The sequence below is a fragment of the Euleptes europaea genome, chromosome 15 (genome assembly GCF_029931775.1).
Source record: "Euleptes europaea isolate rEulEur1 chromosome 15, rEulEur1.hap1, whole genome shotgun sequence".
Taxonomy (NCBI): domain Eukaryota; kingdom Metazoa; phylum Chordata; class Lepidosauria; order Squamata; family Sphaerodactylidae; genus Euleptes; species Euleptes europaea.
Genome location: NC_079326.1, coordinates 52,968,012 through 52,985,400, shown reverse-complemented (window position 1 = coordinate 52,985,400; position 17,389 = coordinate 52,968,012). Strand labels below are relative to the sequence as shown.

Sequence of the window (17,389 nt, the reverse complement as noted above, 5' to 3'; positions counted from 1 at the left end):
GTGGTGGCAGCTCTCCCCTAGCCTGGCTGACCCCAGCTGTGGCAACAAAGGAGGCAGCTCCCCCCAGTGCACCCGACCCCGGCCTTGCCACCTCAATGGTGGCAGCGGTGCCCCCAGCACAGCCCTCTCAACCCCAGGTGCATCTCCAACACAGAAGCGCCTGTACATGTGCAGACAAGACTCCTCTGTTTGGAAGGATTTATGCCTCCATCCTTGCCTCCCCTGCCCACAGTTTTCAGAATTTTCTGCAAACCTGGGCAGGGGTCCTCCAAATTTGTAGAAAAATTTTCCTTGTGTATAAATGAGTCCAATCTGCAGATGTAAGTATCTGCAGGTGGGTCTATGCTTCACTATTCGATATAAGATTGTACTATCTCAAGTGGACTAGCTAACGTGAACATTTGTTCTTTATGGGAAAAGTAATATTATACACTCACACCGATAGCTATAAATACACACATATGCACAAGTAGACTATCAAACTCTGTAGAAATATTTTTATAGAACCTTTTTTTCTGCAGACAGATGCAGGAATGAAAAAGAAAATGAAGTACTTTTAAAGCCCTGCTGAGCTCAATGGACGAGGTATAAGCACCTGCTTAAGTTTTCAGCTCAAGTCAACAGAGCTGAAAAGGGCTACTCTTGTCAGTGCTGCTTTTTTGTCCCTGCACCATTTACCTCTTTTGTGTTCATCCATTGGGTCTGAGTCTCTCTGGGCCGCCCCCCTACCTCTCACATTTCACGCTTTGACAAGAAACGTTTGTATGTGGAGTAAAGCTGGTTCCAGAAAATGAAACATAGTCTTTTGTGAAATGATAAAATTGGTACCCCTTCAGATATCTGTAAGTGGATTGAACATGTGGTTGGGCACCTGTCCTTGATATCGTTGCTTTGTCTGTTTGTTCCCAAAGTTGTTTGTTTTTTAAAGAAAAAAAATATCTCACTTGAATATTATTTCCCTGCTTTTGCTTGTGACTGAGCTTTTCTTCAAGGCGATGTACGAACAATGAGGTCAATCATGCCAATAGCCGGCATCTGTGACAAAATAAAAACCCCTTGTCATTTATAAGTCATTAAAGACGAAGAATTGTACAATGTTAGAGGAGACTCCGGAGCATCATGCTGCTGAAACTGAAATGAACTGCCACAATTGTTGACCTCAGACGTTATCGAAGTTAATGGTCTCTCGATCCCAGTTTGCTGCCAAAATGATATCAGATGTGGCGGGACCTCTGTAACGGAGAGATTGTCCAGTTGGCATGCCCTCGGACCAAAATAATTGATCGTTTGTGTCTCGTTTCCACTGTCCCTTCTTTAGCAGTTGAAGAAACGGCCAACCTGCCTCCTTCGCCGCCCCCATCGCCCGCCTCAGAGAAGACTGGAATGCTGGAAGAAGGTAAGCGGTTCCTTGGGCTTTGGAAGGATGGATCTTTCAGAAGGGAAAGCCACACACCCTAGTAAGAGAGAAGTGGATGTTTCTGTCAAGGCCTCTGCCTCGTAGTAAGTTAACGTGCGGGCGCCCGCACATGCGTGCTTGGTGACATCGGGGAGTGTACGTTAGCATGGCCAAAGAGACGTCTGCATTGTGTTGCTGATGCGCAGTTAGAGCTGAAGGGGCTTCTGTACTTTTCAAGGGTTGTAGTAAAAGGGGAATCCCACCAGGTGTGACCGCTCTTCACTGAAGCTCTGAAATGTGGAAAAGGGCACCCGGAGGTTGGGGGTGGGAGAATTCTCCTGTACCTCTTTTAAAATAGAAGACCCTCTCAGGATTGAGCCCAAATGCTCCTAATTATTGCCTGATATCATGGGGATGGAGAGGATCCCCAAAATCCCTTCTTCAGCTTTTCTGTTTTGTTTCTTGATTCCCCCCCCCCCATTTGTCACCCTCCTTTCCCTCACTCTTTTCTGTTTAGGGCTAAGGAAGAGGGAAGGAAAGGGATGTTTGATAGTAAGTGTTGTGTGTTATATATATAAAAACAACCATCGACTTTTACGTTTAAAAAAAAGAGGAATGCCAATGGGCTCTGGATGCCGTTGATAACTGACCAGTGAAGGAACTTGTTTTCTGTCCGACTGAACTAAGGACAATAAACAGTGTCCATAAAACATAACTATACACAATGTACAACCTCATAAGAAGCAACAGTGGAACACAGGAAGTACATTAATTAGTGGGCATTTGAAGTAATTGTTTCTTGACCACAGTTAGAGATAAAGTGTGGTCCGCATTCTTCCGAACTGTCAGTATTTTATATGTGTCTCTCCTGTTTCACATACTGGTTAATTTCTGCTTGACAACTGTAAAAAGCACAGGACCCTTCCAGGAAAATAAAACAGTTGGCACATATACTGACTAATAAATGTTAATATTCTAACCGTTTTGTATCGAGATCTCTTCGCAAAGCAACAGTCTACTGGATCGATAATCGGTGACACTTTTGCAGCATGAAGCACATGCCCACAAACTATAATGACTCCATGCCGTGACTTCACAAGATTATGTGTTTCTGTGTCCAGATTCATGAGCTCTCTTTTTGTTTAGGGGAACTCAACCCTTACGAAGAACCGAGATCAGTTTCTTGTTGCAGAACTCAGTGGCTCCAGTAGCCTCCATCCCTAGCACTCAGCAAGGCCCCAAAGCATCAAGGAACTGGAATATGAGCTTAAATCAAGAGCTATTTATGAAAGTCTCCAGTCACATATTCACCAAAAACCTACTCCGACCAATGGGATTTATTTGCTTGTCTAAGTCTAAGCATGTACAGGGGATGGAATGTCAGAAATAATTCAAGAGGGTGGGAATTTCTTGTTAGTTGTTGGTATTGTTTTACATTGATATTGCGGTCATGCCTTCACTGACACGAAGCTTGGGTAATGAAAGAACTTCCGTATGGCAAGCAGGGGCAGGACTTCTGTCCCGTTATGAACGTCAGTTCAGTTGCTGAGTGGATTTTGTTTATACCCTGCATTGGGAGAAGCCCTGCTGGTTAAAAAAAAATGTCATTCATAGAGTGAAGGTGGCTTTTCGATATGAATCACCTGTCCCAAAACCATCCCAGAAAAATCCCATGCATTTTCTGCCTCCATATTCTCTTCATGCTCACCTTCCATGTTTAGTGTTTGTGTCCGCCGTCTAACACTGAGTTTTTAAGTCCATTGAAATCCTAGGAGGGGACAAGCAGGGCAAGGAAGAAATGTGTTCTACATATCTGCAAATATTCAAGGGGTCTGTCATGACCACCGAGTGCCTTTGGTGGCGGCAAGTTTCATATGACAGCCTGCATATCTGAAATTTCCATCCTCTACTGCTGATGATCCTTTTTGGTCAATAATACTTCAAGAGGAAGTTCATCTGTGTTGAACTGATGAAAATTGTGCTGGCCGCTTGAGAAATTCAACCCTTTACAGGATATATTTGTAAAAAAAATGTAAATAGTTACAGTGCAAAAAGCACTATCAGCTCTTTTTCCAGGATATTCTGTATCCATTTTATGTCAGGATGGGTATGATGTAGCCACAAAGCTAACTATTTTTGTTCTAGGGATCACGATGGATGATTTAAACATTTGCTGAAATTGGTCTCACTGAAAATTAGTGAGACTTCCAAGTGGGTGACTGTGAATAGATCAAGCCTAGTGTATGGTATGTAATAGGATACCTGCTTTTGTATTTCATAGCCATTAGTGGGCCAATCAAGCTATACATCCAGTATTTTGTAGCCGTGATCAAGAGCATAATCACCTTCTTGATATTTGTGTAAGACAACGTATAACAAGAGAGATGAGTTTCATGTTCAGAAAACATGGCAGTCTTCAAGCAGTGGCTGGACAAACACTTATCAGAGATGCTCTAGGCTGATCCTGCATTGAGCAAGGAGTCGGACTTGATGGCTTGTATGACCCCTTCCAACTCTATGATTCTATGATTCTAAAAGATTCATGGCACTGTCCTCATCTGACTACATAAATTACCTATGGAACTGGGGATTTTGTAATTTTATATGGTTGAGCATTCAAATAACTCAAAATTCTCTGTAACAGAAGGCTTAGCTAACTAGGGAGTTAGAGCTTGGCACCCTGACAGGATGCAGGCAGGTAGGTTTGGAACATTCAGTCGTGTTTCTCATATTTGCATTTTGAAAGGACAGAGCCTGGGACTGCAGCATTATGTGGACCATCATTGGTACAAGGGGACATATGGGAGGAGAGGTTCCTTTAAATATGTGAGCCCCAGGCCATGGAAGGCTTTAGAGGTCATAACTGGCACCTTGAATTGGACTCAGAAACAACCTGGCAACCAAAATAACTCTTTTAAGGTAGGCAAGATATGCTTCTGCCAGCCAGATCATCATTGGGCTGCTGCATTCTGATCCAGCTGCAGTTTCTAGATGGTCTTCCAGGGCAGCCCAATGCAGAGTGCCCTAGAGTAGTCCAGCCAGAAGGGTACAACAGCATGAGTCAGCAAGGCCAGATCAGCTGAGTCTAAGAAGGGCGAGAGTTGGCAAGCCAGATGCAGCTGAAAGGCTTTCTCAGCCACTACACAAACTGCATTTCAAGCAGCAGGGCTAGGGTCCCTGCTCTTCAAATGCCAACTCCACTCAGTCCACTACAAGGAGATCCAATTGCTCCAAAGCATTCCACTCCTTATTAGGACTGTGCACTATTTTTCGGGTATTTTTCAGATTCGGGTTTAATAAACCTAGAGATTTTCAAAAAAGCCAAATGTTTATATTGTCTTTTTTCAATAATTCAAAATTTTCAGGTTTATCAAACCCGAACCCGAAAAATATGCAAGCTGAACACTGGGCTCGGCTGATGAAGTATTTTTCGGGAGTTTTCGGTTCAGCTTTAGCCAAATGCACATTTCTACTCCTTATTAACAGCCCCCTCCCAATATGGTTTTTGGCCCTACCATAAGCTTTTTGGCAGTCAAAGGAGATCTCCTCCTTTTATTCCAACCAGAGAAGTTGGATCGGTCCACCCATTGAGTGGATCTCTGCTGAACTTTCTTTAAGGCATCCTAAAGCAATTCTTCTCATACCCAAAGCTGGCCTGACAGTGGAAGCGAGCTGGTTTTGTGGTGTGTAAATCCAGTAATCCTCCTTGAGACTCGGTGAGAAAAGCAGGCCCTAAATAAAGTAAATGAGTAAATAAATTTCATCATTGCGAGATGGAAATAGTGTGGTAATTGACTTTATCAGGCATCTGTTTGGGAAGTAAGGACTCAACCATACAGTCTTCCACGTACAGAACTTACATTTAACAATTGGGGCTTGCCTGTGTTAACTGGGTACCCGAAGTTGGGTAAAAGGAATATATATATCTCATATACTACGTGTGCAGGTGTCAATCTACTAGGTTGATACCTACACACATAGTATATGAGAGGCATATACTAACCAGACAACCTATACACATGCCTGGTTGGGTTTGAACTGTTTATATATGTATGTATTTATTTATTTCTGTAAATGTGTGCAGGCTTAACATGGGTTTTAATTAACCACTGATGAAGGGCCACTAGGCCGAAACGCGTTTGGTTGTGGTTACAGATGTCAGCCTTAGGAAATGCCATTGTGCTATTTTAATTTTTAAAAAATATTTTAACCTTTATATAGAACTTCAAATTAATTATATCTGCAGTATTTATACACACACACATATATATATATATTCCCTTTAACCCAACCTCGGGTACCCAGTTTCTGCTTTTAGGTTGGGTCTTATTCCCCTCTTTTTTCTTCCACGTTCGTGTTAACAAACCCTTTTGTGGCTAGCAATATTTGCCTCGGTGCTCACTTTTAACAAATCGAGGGTAAGCACTTTCCTGGTTGCACTCCTCTGGTGTGCTTTTTAACTTTTTTGCTCCATACCCCAAAGTTACTGATCTGGATTTTGATTGAGATTTAAGATACCAACGTTCCTTTTTCACTTTGACATTGGCTTTCAGACGCCTGTCATTAACATTAGGGCTGTTGTTTGCTAGTCGGCTTTCGTTTTTGCATAGAATGACAGCTGATCGATTTCCAAGAATGTTAAGGATTCCAAATGCCAAATCTATTTAACTGCCAGCTAATTGTTTGGTATATTAGCGTTTCAAAGACACGAAACATCTCCAGGTCATTCTGACTCAGTAGATCAAGTTGTTCGCAACACTGGCTGGTAATTTATCTGTATTTCAGTCTTTGTGTGCGTGTGTGAAGACAGAGAGTGAATGATGCTTATCAGAACTGACCAAAGGATGTGTGTCTGTGTAGAACTGAAGCCAATATGTGCATGGTCCTCACTGTATTATTAGGACAGTATTTTCTGTTTCCATCTTGGTGGTGGTGGTAATAATAATAATGACAAAAACAGTAATAATAATGTTTGTTCTCTTTTTTAGCACCAATGCAAATTTAGCCTGTTTTTTATATTTCTTTATTAAAATACTTCTATAACCTCCCCAAAAGAGTTTAACAGGAAAACCTTCATTCAAGTCAACCTGAGTTGAGCGGTTTTAATTCATCATCATCATCATCATCATCATCATCATCATTATTATTAAAGTAACAAGGGGGGAGGGGAAAACAGAAGAAGGTAATATAAAATTACATATATTTATTCCTTGGCACCCAGATTATGTTACAGTAAACTCACCAATACATTGCAAGCTAGCCACAAAAAATAATATCCAATATTTTCCACATTTCTTATCCTGTATTTTTTCTTTCTTTTCTTAACTTCTTATCTTCATTTCTTTTTTTAGTACACAAGCTTAATTATAGTCCAGATTGAATGATAAAAGACATAATCACCCAATAAAACATGCCTATCTGTATAAAATTACAAATAATTATTTACGATGTAATTTACTATCTTTATTACTATGTATTGCTATTAACCCTAATATCAATTTGAAATAAACATAATAAAATCAGTAATATTGATAAAACAGCATCCATTTTTCTTGGAATATCCTGATCTATTCCAAGAAAAATGGATGCTGTTTTATCAATATTATTGAATTTACTTGATTTGTAAGCTTGGCCATTAAAGCAAATGTGAGCGGTTTTAATTCTGTTGATTTCCCTAGGAATGTTGAACACATTCGCTTCCACTGAAACCAGTATAGTTTAATTTGGGCTGCGTTGTATGAATTGTCAGAGATGTTGCTATGTGGTCCACCAGCTGTTCGTGTTGGCAGCAGAGGATAGGACGTGCAATGATGGGTTTAAATTGAGGGTGGAAAGATACCAGCTCGATATTAGGAAAACATTTTTTACTGTCTGAGTTCAACAGTGGAATCAGCTTCCTAGGGAGGTGGTGAGCTCCCCCTCACTGGCCGTCTTTAAGCAGAGGTTGGACAAACACGTGTCAGGGATGCTCTAAGCTGATCCTGCATTAAGCAGGGGGTTGGACTAGATGGCTTGTATGGCCCCTTCCAACTCTATGATCCTATGATCCTAATTGTAAATTATGGTTATTTTAATTGGCGCAGAGTTGTAAGCTGCAATACTGTAGTCAAAAGCTCTGCTCACGTTCTGAGTTCGATCCTGACGGAAGTCGGTTTCAGGCAGCTGGCTCAAGGTTGACTCAGCCTTCCATCCTTCCGAGGTCAGTAAGATGAGTAGCCATCTTGCTTGGGGTACATTGTAGATGACTGGGGAAGGCAATGTCAAACCACCCCATAAATATAGTGTGCCTAATAAACGTCGGGATGTGACGTCACCCCAAGGGTCAGTAATGACCCAGTGCTTGCACAGGAGACTACCTTGACCTTTTTAATGGTTGTGAGCTGCTCAGAGCCTGACTTGTTCAGGAATAGGCGGCATAAAAATCCAACAAATAAATAAATAAATGGCAGAACCTGTGCCAATTATAGTAGGCAGTCTTTACCTTGATGGACCCAGGATCTGACTCAGTATAAGTCTTCATGTGCTCATGAGTATATAGTTGGAGTTAACGCAAAACAAGACAAAGGTAGATTTGCATAATTTGAGAGGAGAATCGAAGGATCCTTTCTGGTTGATGTGGAACATTTCTTTGGCTTAGAATGTGGATTGAATTCAGGGGCTCCAAAGGGATGTCCAACTGCCTCTTCAATTCCATCCTTTCCCCCCGCAGCAGTTTGACGGCCTTAACCTCGTCAGCAGGTTGGGTAGCCGCAAATAGGAGGGAGGTTTCCTTCAGTCATCCTGTGGTGGAAATCACCGTGTAGTAGATATGATGAAGGTAGATGTGGCCAGCCATGCAGCAAACACAAATCGGAGCAAGTAAGAGAGAGAGGTTTGACTCACAGAGAAGAGAGACGGTTCTCGTGGTGGTGGGCGCGTTGTTCTGTCTTGATAACAGCCTCCCCCTCCCAACAAATAAAGAATGAGTGGGCCTGTTTTCACTACTGTGGGAGGTAAGAGACCTACTTTGATTTTATTGGAGCTATGTTAGATATTGTTAGATATTGGGGAAAAATTGTGGCTGGGTTCCATTGTTCAGGGTCCAACCTTTTCCCTGAGTGGTGTCGGCACTGTTTAATCGGGGGTGGGGGTGCCGCATCTTATACAGACGACTCACCTCCCCTTTTGTCTACAAGATACTACACAAGGTGAAACTCATAGAGTAACCCGCTTTCGGTAGAAATGCAAAGATTAAAAACGGTGAAGGGAAAGAAGGCAGCCCAGGGTACGCCACTTTGCGGGTAAATTATGCATTGGAAGAAGGGTTTTGGAACCTGGGACTGTTTCACGAATTAGCTAGGGCCAGATGTTGTGACGTAATTAGGAGACGTTTTGAAATCCGCATTGTTCTTCAGGAGATCTCCAGCAGCTGGAATTAAATCCTCCTTTGTATAAAAATATTTATCCGCTGGGCTATCCTCTTCAGAATGGCTGTCAGATCAGACCTAATTCACGTCAAAGGGTCTTCCTAAATCACAGTTTAAAAGCAATCCGAAAAGGCTCCTTGTGGTCGCTAGCGTTTGCTTTTGTTTCAAATATTAAATTACTGTTAAAGAGCACTTACTACGGCAGACCAAACAGTTGTAAAATATGTGCTCTGTTTAAAATGTAACCCATTTGAAGGTATTACAGCAATTTAATTGTTCAATTAAAATTTGTCTGGTGGGGGCTTGGAGTTGCCAACCTCCAGGTACTAGCTGGAGATCTCCTGCTATTACAACTGATCTCCAGCTGACAGAGATCAGCTCACCTGGAGAAAACGACTGCTTTGGCAATTGGACTCTATGGCATTGAAGTCCCTCCCCTCCCCAAACCCCACCCTCCTCAGGCTCTGCCCCAAAAACCTCTTGCTGGTGGCGAAAAGGGACCTGGCAACACAATGAGGGCTCTTAACATCAACGCAGTCCTAAACCTAATCTGAGGATGAAAATCTAACCACGCTTTCCTGGGAGTAAACCCCATTGCATAAAATGGGACTTACTTCCAAGTAGTCCAGGTTGGGATTGCTCCCTTGGGTTGCTTAGGATAGCACTTGAGCCCTACAGATGGAGACTGGCTGACATTCTGCCTGGCCAACTCTGTGCCAGTGTAAACTAGTCCCACAAAAGGGCAGTTCCAAGGGTCTGTTGGGGCAGGGGTTTGGCTCAGTTGATATCCTACGCCCCTTTGGCCCAAATTATGCCCTTCAGTTGGAGCAAACAGCATTTTCTCCTCCATGCCCGCGCAGCCACAGCATGGTGTAGGCTCCCCTAAGAGTGACAGTCCTCAAACAGAGAGGCTTCAAAGGGAGATTACAACACAAGGTTGCTGAGGTTGAGTTCATTCACAAGTTCAGAACAATGGACTGCCCAGGACTGAATAAGGACACAGAATACTTATCTCACTACAGATGCTGGTTATCTGCGCCTAAGCATTTCTACCCTGGTCTAATCAAGCTGATTACAATGTCCATTGTTCCTCTGCATCCTGAGTCCCTTCTTTGCAACACCTCTCCCACCTTCTGACTGGGATATCAGGACTGAGAGATCTCCATTCCTACTTCTATCTGATGAAGGGAGCTTTGACCCTTGAAAGCTTTATACCCTGGAAATCTTGTTGGTCTCTAAGGTGCTACTGGGTTCGAATTTAGTTATGCTACCCAGTGAGCCTGCAGTTAATCCCAGTTGTAGGCCTGGCCACATGGCTCCAGTAGTACAGGCTATAACTGTGTCATGTGCACATGCCCTATGAGGAGCGGTTAAAACACTTTGGGCTGTTTAGCTTGGAAAGAAGCCAGTTCAGACATGATAGAGGTCTATAAAATTATGCATGGTTTGGAGAGAGTGGACAGGGAGAAGCTTTTCTCCCTCTCTCATAATACTAGAACGCGGGGTCATCTGCTGAAGCTGGAGTGTGACAGATTCAAAACTGATAAAAGGACATATTTCTTCACACAACACATAGTTAAATGGTGGAACTGCCTGTCCTAGGATGTGGTGATGGTTGCCATCTTGGAAGGCTTTAAGAGGGGAGTGGACATATTCATAGAGGGAAGGGGTATTCATGGCTACTAGTAAAAATGGATACTTGTCATGACACATACCTATTCTCTCCTGGATCAGAGGAGCATGCCTGTTATATAGGGTGCTGTGGAGCACAGGCAGGATGGTGCTGCTGAAGATGTCTTGTTTGTGGGCTTCCTAGAGGCCTGTGGTTGGCCACTGTGTGAACAGACTGCTGGACTTGATGGACCTTGGTCTGATCCAGCAGGGCTTTTCTTATGTTCTTAACACAAGGCATCCTTGGGAGTAGGAAATTGAGAGAGAGGGATTTTTGCACCAGAAAAGGAGCCCTGTGCACTAACTGCCGAGGGCGAGAACCTATATCACACCCGATCGCTGACATTGCCGTGTTCAGAATTGTTTCAGGTCCTCTGCCTGAGACCACCGACCAGGATCCTCCGCTCCTTTCCCCTGAGATGCCGCGACACCGTGCCCATGTTCAGGTAAGCAAAGAAAGGGGGTTCCACACCTCAAACTCTGACTGCTGCAAGTGACCCTCCCTTCCCCTGGCAACAGGTACCTACTATGCATTGGCTCACCAACTCAAGTGACTAGCGAGGCCTCCCACAGAGGGGCACAGGGTAAGTATGCTAGGGTTTCCAACCTCCAGGTACTAGCTGGAGATCTCCTGCTATTACAACTGATCTCCAGCCAATGGAAAACAGTCCACCTGGAGAAAATTGCCACTTTGGCCTTTGGACTCTATGCCACTGAAGTCCCTCCCCTCCCCAAACCCCACCCTGCTCAGGCTCTACCCCAAAACCTCCTGCTGGTGGTGAAGAGGGACCTGGCAACCCTAAAGTATGCCCAGCACAGAAGGAAGGGTTTCCTTGGAGATATACAGGCACAAAGTTGCTTTGACGTTAGTGTGATATCATGCTAGTCCTGCGCGGGAGTGGGGGGAAACAGGGAGCAGGGCCACAGGACGTGTTGAACATCAGCTGCTCCAGCCATTGCTCCTGCTGACCAAACATTTGTGACCATTTTTGTCTTACAAGGTCAGATCCCCATCAACAAGCCCCAGTGGAAGCTGCAGGCAGATTTCCAGTGCAACTCCTTACAAGTGTTCAGTAAGTATCAACCCATTGGGGAGGGGCTGTGGCTCAGTGGCAGAGCATTTGCTTGGCATGCAGAAGGTCCCAGGTTCAATCCCCGGCATCTCCCGATAAAGGGACTAGGCAAGTAGGTGATGTGAAAGACCTCAGCCTGAGACCCTGGAGAGCCGCTGCCGGTCTGAGTAGACAATACTGACTTTGATGGACCAAGGGTCTGATTCAGTATAAGGCAGTTTCATGGGTTCATGTATTCATGTGACGACACTGCCCTCCCCCAACAGCTGAATCCTAAAGTGTGGATCCCTTGGGGAGGTGAATAGGATTGGAAAGAGCACCTAGATGGGACCATTGTGTTGATTTGTAGCTCATGCCATGTGCAGAGTGCTTGAACCACATTCTCTTTGTTGCTACTGCTGAATACTGCCCGTTACTTACGTTTCTGTTGGCTCTTTCCAGGAGCCCTCTGACAGAAGGCCAGAATGGACCCCGTTCTCAGCGCAGTCCCAACCGGCTGCAGCAGCCGATGCGCCTCTAAGCTGCTCTGCCGTGGGATTGCCAACTCATTCTTCCAGCCTGGCTCCTGTGCTGTTTCAGACAGCCGTATGACCGGTTCAGTTGTATCGATCGCAGGCCTGATGTGATAGGGGCAGCTCTTCTGGGGATTCCACCGTCTGGCTGTGTGTCTTTCAAAGGCTAAAGGAAGATAGCCGGTCGTCTCATTCATCTAACTTGAGTCTAGAACACTGTTCTGATGCTGTTCAATAAACATTTGCATCGTTTCACGACGGTGTCTCTGCTTTAATGGGGTTTGGTAGGTAGGGATCTTCGCTCACCCCCTGCTCGGCATGGAACTCACACTGGGAGGAGCTCAGATGGTCTCCCGCTGTTGGCAGAGTTGTATTTTAACAAAGAAGTGGGGCAGGCTCCAACGGGCTCACAGCTTCCCTGATAGGGTTGCCAACTTCCAGGTACTAGCTGGAGATCTCCCACTATTACAACTGATCTCCAGCCGATAGAGATCAGTTCCCCTGGAGAAAATGGCCGCTTTGGCAATTGGACTCTATGGCATTGAAGTCCCTCCCCTCCCACAATCCCGCCTTCCTTAGGCTCCACCCCAAAAATCTCCTGCCAGTGGCGTAGAGGGACCTGGCCACCCTACTTTGTGTTGATGAAGAATGTTATGTAACTGAAAGTGGAAGGAAGAAATTGAAGCAGCAATGAGAGGTTGTAATATTTACCCTGTTTGCAGACGCTTGTCATTAAAAACAACAGGGGCGTGTCCCCATTTACAAATCTCCCCCCTTTCGTCAGTCGAGTTGTGCGGACATTACCGCTTGTGCAAACCTGGGCTTTCCGGTTGCGTGTATAAGTTCAATGCATCCCACCTATGCGGTCAACGTCTCATGCGCATTAGGCAATGTGTGGGTTTTCTCTTCGGGTACAGCTCCCCTCCCTGCAAACCAGAAACTTGATTTTCTAAAGTGCTGGCTTGTGAACCCACGTAGGAGACCAAGGGGCTGCTCACACTCCCAGTTTACACGGTTGGCAGGCTTCTAGTTCCCATGGATTGGCACTGAGCAAGATGTCTGCAGAGTCAGAGGTAGGATGGCAGAGTCCAGGGTTTCAGTGAGGGCTAGGGTTACCAAGTCCCTCTTTGCCATCGTCGGGAGGTTTTTGGGGCAGAGCCTGAGGAGAGCGGGTTTTGGGGAGGGGAGGGACTTTAATGCCAAGGAGTCCAATGGCCAAAGCGGTTGTTTTCTCCAGGTGAACTGATCTCTATCGGCTGGAGATGAGCTGTAATAGCAGGAGATCTCCAGCTAGTACCTGGAGGTTGGCAACTCTAGCGAGGGCATCATTTTTATTTCCAAAGGGTTGTGCCAAAGCTGGGCTGGGGAGAAGTCCGAGAAGCAGTGGCGTGAGGGGAGGCAAGATGGGGATGGAGAAAAGATGTTTGCGTTCAAAACGACATTCTTCCCATACACACTCACTGTAAATTTGAATGGGCAGTCACATAAGCCAGGAAATATCACAGATAAATCCTGTCACATCTAGTTGGGTCTTGAGTAACAGCAGTTGGTAGCTTGTACCAAGAGATGGTCACCTCCTCTGTGAAACAGTTTGCAAATCTCTCTTGTTTCTTTAAATTACGAACAGTCAGATATTGGCATTTTCCCCACTATTTTCATAAATCTTTTGGGAATTAGACTGAATTTTACTTTCTACAGGATGATGGAGAGATACCTAGAAGTTCCAGAAGCTTTTTTTTTTAAAAAAAAGAAGAAGAAAAGAACCACTATAAAAAGCTTATAATTCCAGTCCATTCATTTTGTTTTAAAGGAAAGGGGAAATCTCTCTTTTATTCTACTTTTCTTCTGTTGCTAAACATCTTGCCTGTTCTAATTGATTTTATTTGCCTGTAAAGAATACTTGCAGGAGCATATTACGCTAAATTTGCCTTTGACTTGTATACATGGCATTTCTTTACTGAATTACATCTTTTGGCTCGATATACTTGTTATAAGCCGTTGAATTCATTTGCGTAGCTCAAATAGCAAACTACCTTTATTCTTCTTATAGGCCCTGTGGGGAGATAACTGATGCATTAACTCGATGATGCATTAATTGCATCCCATTTATGCCTTTGCGCCGAGCTCCGCATGGCTGGTGTCCATCCCATGACGATGTGTTGTTCTCCGTGTGTCTAGGCATACTTCCATCCTGTCTTGTCTTACCTGTGTCTGTCTTGTCAGTCTGTCCAAGTTCTTCCTGCCATTTCTTCCTGTGTGTCTGTCTGTAGATGAAGGAGCTGAGGATGAGTTGGGACCTCTCCAGAGCAGCGCAGGGCGCGGGCCCACTGCCGCAGGGACGAGGCCTAAGCTCCTCGCCCCCTCCATTTCGGTCTCTGTGCCCGATGACGAGCCGTACAATTCGGACGAGGAATATTATGAGCACCTTTGGTTCAGCTCCGAGCAGACGGATGCTGGTAACCCCCCTGGGGCCACAGCCCAGAGGGCAGGAGCCTTGTTGGGCCGTGACGAAGGTGAACGAAGCATGGTCCCTCTCTCTTCCTCCTCTCCCTCACCCTGGCATGCCCCATTCATTTTGTCATTTGTGCCCAAGGCTGCCAAGTCTCAGGGTGTTACCTGAAGGGTTTGGAAGTCCTTGGGCCGGAATCAAGGGGTCGGGCTGTTTTTGGCGGGGCTTAAGAGGTTTTATCATATGTGCAAACACTGCTATCCGTCCGGTTGTAGCCTAAGGCACTGACAACAAGGCATTTCCGTTGGCCATTCTTTGCCGCAAACCGGGCTTCACCGTCTGATCTCTGGAGCACCACCCTTTAGCATTCCAGCTCGACCCTACCCTTTGAGCCTCGAGACACTGAGCAACTCCATCCGTTTGTTCTGGCTCAATCCCCTGGGAGAAGGAGTTGTGGGAAGAAGAAGAGGTGGTTTTTATATTTTCTCTACCTTTTAAGAAGAATCAAACTGGCTTACAATCGCTTTCCCTTCCCCTCCCCCCAACAGGCACTCTGTGAGGCAGGTGAGGCTGAGAGAGTTCAGAGAGAACTGTGACTAGCCCAAGGTCACCCAGCCATCTTCATGTGTAGGAGTGGGGAAAGCAACCCGATTCTCCAGATTAGAATCCGCCGCTTCTAACCACTACACCATGCTGGAGTAGGGATGTTGCAGATATCTGTAGAAATATATCTATGATGAAGGAGAGAGAATGAGTTTCAGGTGGATTTGGCTGTTTCCTTGAACATGTGGCTTGGCCTGTCAGAAACAGGAAAAGCACCATCCGAACTAGAAAGTTCAATCATACCTTTCCACCAGAACATGGGTCAGTGCATCATTAGCCTGTGCCAGAACCCAGAGGCTGAGGCGCAGGGGCAGGGGAATGGAAGAACAGTACTTAGCTGGAACCCATGGTGGTAATGCCAAGCCCAGTCTGCACATAGGCAGTGTGTCCTTGGATGTTATGAGCCATGGGTGCATTCAGTGGTTACAGTAGACCGGTGCCCAGCTGTACCACAGTATGTCTCCAGTACATCTGAGCATCTGGGGCCTGAATCTAGAGCAGATGAGGATTGTCCAGATTTGTATTTCCAATTTTCCCCCCATAGGTTGACTGTGCCTTGTGTGACTCAACCTATCAGTAGACCGACTTCGGCTAATAGAAGGGTGAGATATAAGATTAAAGATAATCATAATTTTACACAGAGCTTTTTTATCATTCATTCTGAAAACGGGCCAAGCAATACTTTGCTCTGTCTTCAGCTTTCCCATTCCCTTTGTTTTCTGTCAGACTTCTTTTCCCTTCCACAGAGCCAGCAAATGAGTGAGTGAACATGTTTGCATCATCGTGTAGCTCTTTCCAGCATACAGCCATGCATACAATCAACTAGATATTTCTTATAGTTGATAGCAATAGAGATGAGCAAGAGTCCAGTAGCACCTTAAAGACTAACAAAATCTCTGGCAGGGTATGAGGTTTTCAAAGCTGGACATTGAAAAAAGCTGATAGGAAGAAAGTAGCTTCCTTTGAAATGTGGTGTTGGAGGAGAGAGTTACAGATACCGAGGAATGCCAAAAAAACAAATCAGTGGGTTATAGATCAAATCAAGCCTGAACTGACCCTAGAAGCTAAAATGACTAAACTGAGGCTACCGTATTTTGGTCACATTATGAGAAGACAAAAGTCACTAGAAAAGACAGTCATGCTAGGAAAAGTTGAGGGCAGCAGGAAAAGAGGAAGACCCAACAAGAGATGGATTGACTCAATAAAGGAAGCCACAGCCTTCAATTTGCAAGATCTGAGTAAGGCTGTCAAAGATAGGACATTTTAGAGGTCATTGATTTATAGGGTCGCCGTGAGTCAGAAGCGACGTGATAGCAATTAACACACACATGAGCTTTCATGAGCTACAGCTCACTTCTTCAGAAAGATGAGCTTCCTTCAGCAAGCTCATACCCTGCCAGAAACTTTGTAAGTCTTTAAGGTGCTACTGGACTCTTGCTCATTTCTACTGCTATTGACAGACTAACACGGCTACTCGTCTTGGTTTATCTTATAGTTGATAGGAAGATACATGCATGGAAGCATCTCTAGGGTAATCTGCTCAGTCATGGATCGGGACCTCTGGCACAGATCCTGCTATGCCCCTTCCCCCAAGCCTGGCAAGCCATAAAGCTATTATCTTCAGAAATTCCATGGATATATAGACGCAACATGATAATAGCCATGGATTTGTGTTTCATGAAGACGTATGTGTGAACCTTCTGCCTCCTCCACAATGAAAAAAAAATGCAGTGATTTAATTTTTGTTTTTTGCACATATGATAATACTTGTCTTGTTCATTGGGTACATTTCTGAGCTAGTGATCGCAAAGATGTTTATGGGGAGGGGCTTTGGCTGGCTGACTTTTCATCTCCAGTGAAAAGGATCAGGTAGTAGGTGATGGGAAAGACCTCCGCCTGAGACCCTGGAGAGCCGCTGCCGGTCTGAGTAGACAATACTGACTTTGATGGACCAGCTCTCTGGTTCAGTAATAGGGAGTGTTTTATGTGTTCATACCTGTCATCTTCATGTTTGCCATTTCTGTTTCACTTTAATATTTTCATGTTGTGTCCCTGTTTTGGCACAGTGCATGTGTGCCTGGTGCAATAATTGGCTGTGCGGGTGGATCCGTGCTCATGGAGACCTCCACTCCCTGCAAGGGTGACCCCATACCCCTCACTGAAGAGGCCAATTCTGCAAACTCATCCCTTTTCACAGCAGAGAGCTGCTCCTTCACTGAAGTTCTCGTTCGCCAAACTCGGAAGATTCATGAGATAGTGTGCATGCCTAGTCTTTCCAA

The 17,389-nt window shown here is 44.9% G+C and overlaps 1 protein-coding gene across 1 annotated transcript in view; it reads left to right on the top strand.

The window, feature by feature from the left end:
* MAP2 (microtubule associated protein 2) overlaps nucleotides 1-17,389 on the top strand; it is a 209,765-nt gene that overhangs the window by 148,094 nt on the left and 44,282 nt on the right. The window contains exons 5-6 of the mRNA XM_056861555.1: nucleotides 1,319-1,396; nucleotides 15,965-15,979. Coding sequence (XP_056717533.1) covers nucleotides 1,319-1,396; nucleotides 15,965-15,979 — 93 coding nt within the window. The remainder of the gene's footprint in view (nucleotides 1-1,318; nucleotides 1,397-15,964; nucleotides 15,980-17,389) is intronic.